The 10695-nt window shown below is 40.3% G+C and overlaps 1 gene segment (V, D, J or C); it reads right to left on the bottom strand.

Annotated features, from left to right (window-relative positions):
* Positions 1–4617: 4617 nt before the first annotated feature.
* Positions 4618–5305, bottom strand: LOC116738120. The segment is given in 2 exon segments: positions 4618–4988; positions 5180–5305. Coding segments are annotated over 2 exon segments (423 nt in total).
* Between the last annotated feature and the right edge of the window lie 5390 nt (positions 5306–10695).

The following is a 10695-nucleotide window of genomic DNA, read 5'->3' as shown; positions in this document are numbered from 1 at the left end:
GCACTTAGTATCTTCTAATATACTATGTGATTTATTATTTATCACTTTTTAAAAATTATCTGTCTGCCTTGATAGAATGTCAAGTCCAGTAGGGCAGAAATTTTTACCTGATTTATTCACTGGTGAATATTTATAGTGTATAGATATCTATATTGTATATGCATGGGACATAGCACGTACTCAATAATATTTGTTAAAGATTCTAGGTCATGAAATACAGATTTACATACTGGCTTATTTTAAATAGATTTTGAGGTGATTTGCAATAAGATTAATGAAATAGAAATACGAAAGGGTAAATTTAACACCCATAGCAGAGAGTTTAAGTCTGGACTTCCCGGAGGAAATGAGAAAAACAACCATAAAAACGAGTATCTGTTGAATACCTAATCTACTAGTGTACTTGCTACTATCAGAGTCGATTGGAACATAAATTAAGCAATAAATCAGGACCTTAATAAATGTCTGTATTTTTGGAATTTTGCTAAATCCTAACGATAATCTTATGAAGTCCTTCTAATTACTAGCTTTTTACAGAAGAGGACATTGATGCTCAGAAAGCTTGAGACACTTGTCCAAGACTAACTACATAGCTGGTCCATTAGGATTTGAACGGTGATGTGTTAGACTCCCGTGCCCATCTTTTTTTTTTTTTTTTAATGTTTATTTTATTTTTGAGAGAGAGAGAGAAACAGAGCGTGATCAGGGGAGGGACAGAGAGACTGAGACACAGAATCAAAGTGAGCTCCAGGCTCAGAGCTGTCAGCACAGAGCCCAATGAGGGGCTTGAATTCACAAGCTGTGAGATGGTGACCTGAGCCGAAGTTGGCACTTAACCAACTGAGCCACCCAAGCACCCCAACCGTGCCCATCTTTTTAAATACTGTACTGCCAATTATAACTTAACCTCCCATGTATTACAAACTAGAAAGTATGCCAGCTCCTCGTGGGAGAAAACAATTTACTCAATTCTAATGTAATTCTTTTACATTCAATAATTTCTTAGTTCCCTCCCCATCCCTGTCCTGAGCTGCTGGCTGATTCTCCATCCTTCTCTCAACCTCCTTTCCTCACATGACTGTTACTCTTATCCAAATTCTCTGGATCTTTTGTGGCTCATCAACACCTTTTAAAAATGCAGTGAAAATTCCTCCCAAATAACACTTATGCCTCAATAACACAACACCTATGTTCAATTTCAGGAGGCTCATGAATCTGCAATAAGTCTAACCATGGTTAACAATCCTGTGTTAGGTCTCTTCTCTCTAAAAAATCCCGGATGCCAGCACTCAGATCCAATTATTTCCTAGCTTCCTAATGTTCCTAGCTATTTCTATTATATTGATTGTGATTAAAATTAAGAATTTGGACAGTATGACTACTAATGTACATTCTAACTCTCAAATTCTACTTTTCTCATTTTATCATTTGCTTCCTCTGTTCTTTTAGCGTCTCTTCCCTACACTCACACGCAAACAACATAATGATAGTACCATGATGGCAATGCTCCATGTGGCTCCGAGTAGACTGAGATATCAACCATAACCCCAAACTGAGTCAGCCAAAAAACCCACAATTCTGCCATCATTAGTATTAAAAAGAGTCACAGGCCCAAGGTGGAGTCAGCTGCATCCAGGACAGCAAACTTAAGACTTAACTGCAGTTTCAACCTCTCCATGGGTGGAATTTTAAGCCAATCAATCTGGAATTTTGTGGTCAGCACCAATGAGATAATCTGTCACGTGGACCCTCTTTATCCCCCCCACCACCTGTCCCCTCAAGAAAGATGACGTAATCTGCGTAAAACCCCTGCCCCCCCCCAGAGTAGGTGATTTTGCCTGAAACTATCCTTTTCTTATGCTAATAACTTTCTGCCCCACCCTCCTTCCTCTTAAAACATTCCATTGTATACAATTCCTAGGAAGTCTCCTTTACTTGCTAGATGGAATGCTGCCAGATTCATGAATCACTTCATAAAGCCCACTAGATCTTTAAAGTTACTTGGTTGAATTTTCTTTATTTAATATTAGTAACTGAATATGCCATGACATCTAGAGTCTGTCCTTTTGCTAATTAATAAACTGAAAATGGATCAAGAAAGGAGGTAATATATGGATGAAAGGGGGGGAGGAAAAATAATTTTCCTTCTAATCTTCTAGGTTCTTGACTGAGACAACCTCCCCCCCACTTCCCTGTAACAAAAGACAGATCAACAGAAGAAAAACAAACAGAAGTTTGATGGTATGTACGTTTCCCGTATTTGTGAGAGAGACCCAGGAAAACTGAGTAACTCCCAGAAAAGACCCAAACCATCACCTTCAATACCATCTTCAGCTAAAGACCAAAGAAAGATGTTGGGGGGTGAGGGATATGCCAATTATGGAAGGTTTTCAGCCAAAGCACAGTAAACAAAGGGTATGGTGGTTGTCCATATTTAAGGTGCTATCTTCTTGGGCCCCCTGGGGGGCTCAGTCGGTTAGGCATCCAACTCTTGATTTCAACTCAAGTCATGAACTCACAGTTCATGAGTTCAAGCCCCAAATCAGGCTCTGTGCTGACAGCTCAGAGCCTGTTTGGGATTCTCTCTCTCCCTCTGTCTCTGTCCCTCCCCCACTCGTACTCTCTCCCTCTCTCTCTCTTTCTCTGTCTCTCAAAATAAATAAACTTAAAAAAAAAATCTAGAACGTTTTTCTGCTCCCTTTCAATAGAAATGGAAGTGCATGGGGCGCCTGGGTGGCGCAGTCGGTTAAGCGTCCGACTTCAGCCAGGTCACGATCTCGCGGTCCGTGAGTTCGAGCCCCGCGTCAGGCTCTGGGCTGATGGCTCAGAGCCTGGAGCCTGTTTCCGATTCTGTGTCTCCCTCTCTCTCTGCCCCTCCCCCGTTCATGCTCTGTCTCTCTCTGTCCCAAAAATAAATAAACGTTGAAAAAAAAAAATTTTTTTAAAAAAAAGAAATGGAAGTGCAGCGTTCAAAAAAAATAGAGAAGTCCTCAACTCAGAACCCGTGCCTAGCATGATAAGGTGCAAGTTACTTCTATTAAAAAGTTATACATAGGAGCGCCTGGGTGGCTCAGTTAGTTAAGTATCCAACTCTTGATTTTGGCTCACGTCATGACCTCACAGTTGTGAGTTCAAGCCATGCATCAGGTTCTGTGCTGACAGTGCAAAGCCTGCTTAGGATTCTGTCTCCCTCACTCGCTGCCCCTCCCCAGCTCTCTCTCCCTCTCTCAAAAATGAAAATAAATAAACATGAAAAAAATCCTTTATATAAGAAAAAAGTTATACATAGACACACTCACTGATACCACACACACAGTAAACAAAGGTTCTAAACCCATCTTTACAAGACTCATGACTTATGGCCTATTGCCCAATATAGTATGGTCCTCCATTCACAAAATGAATAACAAACAACATAGGTATGAAAAAGAAAACTGCATGACCATAATGGAGCTACTTGTGGCTCTAAATCAATAAATCAAGATTTAATAACTAACCTAACTGCAGTTTCAACCCCTTCAGGAATGTACCTTTAACCAGCCAAACTGGAATTTCAGGCAATCCTCTGGAAGACCCCTTACCCCTTAGGGGGGGACCTTACCTAAACATCGCATTCCTTGCTAATAAATTCTTTTTTTTTTTTTAATGCCTTCTCTCTGCCTTTAAAACCCTTTCCATTCCTGCAGCTCTGTGGAGCTTTCTCCTCTGCATGCTGGATGGAATGCTTCTCTGGATTCACAAATCATTTAATAAAGCCAGTTAGATCTTCAATTTTACTTGGCTCAGTTTTGTTATTTAACACAGGTCAATTTTTTTATCCTTACCGTCATCATCATCATCACTTGGAGTTCAGTTTAGAAGGGTCTCAGAAATATTTAGACAGGGGTATTTTGTTTGTTTTTGTTCTTTTTTTTTTTTTTTTTTTTCAACGTTTATTTATTTTTGGGACAGAGAGAGACAGAGCATGAACGGGGGAGGGGCAGAGAGAGAGGGAGACACAGAATCGGAAACAGGCTCCAGGCTCCGAGCCATCAGCCCAGAGCCCGACGCGGGGCTCGAACTCACGGACCGCGAGATCGTGACCTGGCTGAAGTCGGACGCTTAACCGACTGCGCCACCCAGGCGCCCCTGTTTTTGTTCTTTATGTAGAGGAAACTACATTCTCTGTTTAAAAGGAATGTGTTTAACCCTCTCTATGTCTCATGCTGTTCTGGCCTAGTCACAAAAATTGGGCAGAATTAATTGTCCTTAAGCTCATACACACACACACACACACACACACACACATACGTGTGTGCACACGCATGCATGCAAATTCTCTTTTCTTGCTCTCTGGCACTCTTCAGGGCATATTCATTTTTCCTGAAAAATTAGGCTCTGAATTTCAGAACTGAGACAGACTTGGGAATCCTGTGGTAAGCCCTTCATGGTCCGATGAGGAAACTGAGACCTGCAAATCTCACCAGTTGCTTAAAGTCACACAGTGGTATCAGCAGTGCTCAGGCTGGGAGATGGATCCCCCACTCCCTCATGGTCAGTCCAGTGCTCCTTCTCACACCCTTTAATCTTTTCAAGTACCCCCATTTAATATGCCAGGAGCTTATTAAACCCTTGGGGTCAGTGCAGCCAGCAGTTCTGTTGACTGCGAGAGTTGTTAGCAGAGTTTGGGTACAGGAAGCAGGTGATAGGACCCTGCTGTGTGTTTGCAGCACAGAGGTAGGTGGCTGAGTCTGCAGGCTGGGGTTCTGTTATGTAAAAGGAACTCTGTTTGGTGGTCTTATCAAAGGTGGCCTTCAGTCTTCCTGTCTGTTTTTTACTCTCATTTTCACGTATTAGTAGCAAGAAGACAAGGCCTCTTCCCGGATCTTGTCGGTACCACTGGAAGACCACTGGAGAAAAATTTGTGCAGTTACAGGTCAGAACGGCCTTCTCACCCTCCTGAATGTTCAGGGACTGAGGACTCTGTTCCATCTTTTGGCTGCTTACCCCTAGGCAGAAACACAATACCAGAAACAGGAGGTTTAGTCACTACACTACACTCTTAAGAGTCATATTTTCTTTCCACAACCCCAGATATAACCAAAGATGAAGCAGAATGGATCCTAGCTCTTCCCTCTCCATCCCATGGCCTGGATCTCTGGATCTCTTTGTTCTCATCACCAGGAAGCCTCCAACTCACAGTCCACTGGAAGCCACAAAATCACCAAAATAACTCCCAGGAACAGCTCCATTCTTCTCCCCAACTATAGCTTGATATGTGGACTCAGTCTCCTCAGTCAAAAAGCCATTCTCTTTAGTTAGGTGGGTGTTACTGGGGTTCTTCTATGGGAGGAAGTCTCTTTCCTACCCAATCAGTGACAAGCTTGTTCAGCCCTCTGCAGGCACACACTGGTCTAATCCAACTTTAAAGAGAACTTGTTTCATGGGGCGCCTGGGTGGCTTGGTCAGTTAAGGGTCTGACTTCGGCTCAGGTCATGATCTCAGGGTCCGTGATTTCGAGCCCTGCGTCAGGCTCTGTGCTGACAGCTCAGAGCCTGGAGCCTGTTTCAGATTCTGTGTCTCCCTCTCTCTCTGCCCCTCCCCCTGTTCATGCTCTGTCTCTCTCTGTCTCAAATAAACGTTAAAAAGAAAGAAAGAAAGAAAGAAAGAAAGAAAGAAAGAAAGAAAGAAAGAAAGAAAGAACTTGTTTCAAATCTGAGAAAGGATCCCAATAAGATAGTAAACACCGCCATCTCGTGTTCAGAAGCTTTTTGACAATAATAAAATGTGCTCCAGACAAGTGCTTCTCACGTGCATACCAATTACCTAGGGATTTTGCTAAACTACAGATTCTTTTTCATTACGTAGGGGAGCAAGAATATCCTGTTCCCTTCAAGGTCTTTCTAGCCAGACTAGGAATCAAATGGTGATGAAACAGATTCACAGGAGAAAATCAAATATGATTTTGTACTTAAGGGGAATCCACACAGACATGGAAATTCCAAAGACAGGCAAAATGAGGTGTATATCTCATTCTGAACTAAGGAGAAGAGGCAGGGGTCCAGAACTTCAAAGGGAAGGAAAGCAACTCACAGGAAGATGAAAAGGTACATATTTAGTAAGCAATTTGAGCCACAATGGACACAGAGGACTTTGACAAACAGGCTTTGTTAAGTTTCTCCCCATCTATCACACTTAGTTCATAGTATAATATAGTTATTTATGGTAGAAACTCTCTTCCTGGAGCAGGTGCTCTATCTAAATTCTTTTTAAGCAATTATTGGGTAGGGGGGGAGGTAAAAAGCTTTTCCTGAATCTGCTGGGTTTTGATTGCCTTTTAACTCAAAATAATCTTGGTGCCAAAGTGGCCTGTCTTGGGGCAGCCAGCCCAGGATCTCTACCATTAGGTCCCTGGTAGGACTGGATAGTCTATATTTCTTTTTTTTTTTTTTTTAATTTTTATTTATTTTTGAGACAGAGAGAGACAGAGCGTGAGTGGGGGAAGGGCAGAGAGAGAGGGAAACACAGAATCCGAAGCAGGCTCCAGGCTCTGAGCCATCAGCACTGAGCCCTACACAGGGCTTGAACCCACAAACTGTGAGATCGTGACCTGAGCCAAAGTTGGACGCCCAACCAACTGAGCCACCCAGGCACCCCTGGATAGTCTATATTTCTAACAGGTTTCCTGGCGATGTCGATGCCGCTCATTCTCAGCTCACACTTTAAGTCATAAGTCTAGAAGAATGCTTTTTGAGTCTCAATCCAGAAAAGGGAATTTGAGCATTAAGGTTTGATACAGGACAAATGATCACGTTTCCCCAGGTGTCCATTCCACTGCCCAGTCAGGCTATTCTGATGTTCCCACAATTGCCAGAGGCTGCCACCAGCTGTAGATAATGTAAGGCACAGGACAATGCATGGCTGAATTCTAGGGAACTTTCTCAGATCTGGGAGTGAACCTCCTCTCTTCATCCTAACTGGCCTCCCTCAGGCAGGAAAATTATTGCTTTGACTTCAAAAGGTTTTCTTCTTGATCTTGTTGGGCTAATGTAAGTAAACACTCACTTTAAACCCAACAGGAACTCAGGGTGCCTGGGTCAGTCAGTCAGTTAAGTGTCTGACTTTGGCTCAGGTCAGGTCATGATCTCACAGTTCATGGGTTCAAGCCCCACTTTGGGTTCTGTGCTGACAGCTCAGAGCCTAGAGCCTGTTTTGGATTCTGTGTCTCCCTCTCTCTCTCTCTCTGCCCCTCCCCTGCTCACGCTCTGTCTCTGTCTCAAAAATAAATAAACATTAAAAAAATTTTTTTAACCCAACAGGAATTCAAATCAGGGAAGTTTCCTGGTTCATGCAGAACCAAGCTCTCTGAAAGGTAAATTGTTATTTTTAAATACAACAGTCCTCTGATTGCATACATCAGAATTTCTTTCTTTTCTACTTTGCTAATGCTAAGGTGGGCGTATTGTAGTCACTTTCTCAGATACATTTAGGCCATTCTGTAGCCTAAATGATGGATAGATAAATGGACAGCCAGATAGGCAAATGAATGCATGGAAAGAAGAAAGAAGAAAATGGACTAGGGGATGCTGAGAAATGAAGCTGGAAGGAAAATTTAGGTCGAGAAGACAGAAGATCTTGAATGTTTGGATTTGTTTGTAGGTTATTTATTAGCAAAAAACCTACTGAGGCTTTTTGCCAAGTAAGTAATATTATGGAAATTCTGTACATTTAACCTGGCTGCTTGCCCACAAGAGTAATTTGGAGACTGAGGTTGATAGGCATTGTGGAGTATGTTCCAAACTCAAGCCATCCCAGCTTTGAAACCTACCCTTACATTTAATCTCTGACGGAGCTTGAGCAAGCTACTTAACATCTTCAAGCACCAATTTCTTTATCTTTGAAACAAGAATATCATCAGGATGTTATGAGGAGACATAGATGAACTGACGTCCATAAAACACTTTGTACATACATCATGCACAATGAGAACTCAGTAAATGTGAACTCTTAACTCTAAGAGAAGGAACTCAGGGATGCCTGGGTGGCTCAGTCCCTTAAGCATCTGATTTTGGCTCAAGTCATGATCTCTTTGCTCATGAATTCGAGCCCCACATCGGGCTCTGTGGTGACAGCTCAGAGCCTGGAGCCTGCTTCAGATTCTGTTTCCTTCTCTCTCTGCCCCTCTCCACCCCAAAAAATAAATAAACATTTAAAAAAAATTTTTTTTTTATTTTTTTTTTATTTTTTTTTTCAACGTTTTTATTTATTTTTGGGACAGAGAGAGACAGAGCATGAATGGGGGAGGGGCAGAGAGAGAGGGAGACACAGAATCGGAAACAGGCTCCAGGCTCCGAGCCATCAGCCCAGAGCCTGACGCGGGGCTCGAACTCACGGACCGCAAGATCGTGACCTGGCTGAAGTCGGCCGCTTAACCGACTGCGCCACCCAGGCGCCCCTAAAAAAAAATTTTTAGGAGAATGAATACAATGCAGGCTGCACAACCAGCCTTCTCGCTGTGAGGTATAGTGACTGAACCAGGGTTCACTGCACTTCAGAGCTGGGAGGAATTTTAGAGAATTTGCAGAAAATGATGGATTAGAGATACCTTAAATCAAATAAGACTTACACTTTAGAAAATATGGAAAAGGGAAGAATCACTACTTATCCTATTAAGCAAGGATATACATTACCAATATCTTGGTGTCTTACTTTCCAACCTTTGTGCTGCTCAGATTTTCACTAAGTAGCAATATTAAGTAATAATCACACCAGTTATATCTTGATTCTTTTCAGTGATCACTTTTAAATAACCATTATAGATTCTCTTTCATAAATACCATTTATTCACTATCTAATATTCCATTTGGGTGGTTAAGCCCTTCCCTTTAAGATTAGACATCTTGGGTTTCAATTTTGGGGTACTATAAATAATTTCCCAAATAGTTTTGTAAATAATAATTTTCATATGCATGGAGGGTTTTCCGGAAGACAAATTTTCTAGGAAAAAAAATTACAAGGAAATTAATCTGTTTTTAGACCAGGAAGTCATGCTTTTTAAATTACTTTCCGAAATAGCTTACAAAGTTACTATCCCACTAGTCTGTTTATTTCACAGCATCCTCCTCAAGTTCTCTATTCTTTAAATCGCTATTAAATTATTCCTACAACTCCCTAATGGTTTTTTTAAGTTATTTTTCTACATTTCTATGAATACCAGTGAGCTTAAACATTTTCCATGTGTTTGTGAAGCATGGTATTTTTTCCTGTGTAAGCTCCCTCAGCGTACCTGCTGAATATTTACCTATTTCGATATCAATGTGTTCCTTCTTACGCATATAGAAATTATTCAAAGATATTATTAATCTATTGTCACATTAGCAGCAAAGTAATAGTAAGCTGTGGTTTTAATATAATTTCTGTCATGTTTTTCATATAATAAATTAGCTTTTAATATTTATGTAATCAAATCTATTTTTCCCTTGATTTCTTCCATTGCTCTTAAGTTTAGAGAATTCTTCTCCCTTCAGTTTCTTGATTAACAAATGCATTTGCATTTTTTACTAATAACTGTGACTTAATTCTTAATACTTCTGGAATTTATTTCATCATGTGAGGTACTTCATTTATTTGTTCAACGAACACTTACTGATTGCCTCATGATTTTGCAACACTTTTGTTTTCAAATAGTCAACTCTGTGCTTCTCAAATTAGAGGACTCTTGTCCTCAAGATAAAACATGTAGTAAATATAATGCATCATCTGGGAGCACTAATATTACTGAAAAATTGGAGAATAGGTAAACTGGTAAGTGATTTACAATTATTAAGCTCTAAAATTAATATGGGTACATAATGCATTAAAATAAAAATGATCACCCATAAATTTTAAAGTAAACATGAGACTGTCTGCACTTTCACCAGACTGCTTTGGGCTACCGTGCCCTCACCTCACATCCAGATTTCAAAAAGGAAAGTCACGTTTGTTCTCCCTGCTCTATAGGGATGCTTTGGGGAAGGTCTGAGAACCTCTGACCTGAACAATTGATACAACATAATTTGAGGATAATCCTGTTCTTCCCCATTAATTTAAAAGTCCCCTTTAGTTTTACTCAAAGTCTTTCATATTCTAGTCCATTTCTTGTTTTTCCATTGTCTTTATACTAATTATTACTATTATTGTTGTTGTTATTGTTAGCTATTACACTTAAAAAAACTGTTTTAAGGGTAATGTCTGAGTTAAGAAAAATATTGTTTTTCACCAAAAATATAAGGGAATGATTACAGAAACAATGGTGACACTGGGGCACCTGGGTGGCTCAGTTGGTTGAGCGTCCAGCTTTGGCTCAGGTCGTGATCTCGTGGTTTGTGAGCATCAGGATCTGTGCTGACAGCTCAGAGTCTGGAGCCTGCTTCAGATTCTGTGTGTCCCTTTCTCCCTCTCTCTCTCCTGCTCAAAATAAATAAAAATTTAAACAAAAATAAATAAACATTATTTATCTATCAAAATATTTCTGTCTATAAAAAATAAATAAACATTTAAAAAAAGAAAGAAAATGATGACATAAAATCACTAATAAAAGCATTAAAAGTTCAATTTCATAAGATTTGGCAAATGTGAAATGCTCAGATTATGATATAACATTGAATGGAAGTAAGTCAAAATAGTAGTCTGTGTGTTTCTAGTTTTTTTTTTAAGTTTCTTTTTATTTATTTTTGA

The sequence above is a fragment of the Lynx canadensis genome, chromosome B3, assembly GCF_007474595.2.
Source record: "Lynx canadensis isolate LIC74 chromosome B3, mLynCan4.pri.v2, whole genome shotgun sequence".
Classification (NCBI taxonomy): domain Eukaryota; kingdom Metazoa; phylum Chordata; class Mammalia; order Carnivora; family Felidae; genus Lynx; species Lynx canadensis.
Note: the sequence above shows the minus strand (reverse complement) of the source record. Positions and strands in the feature narration are given on the sequence as shown.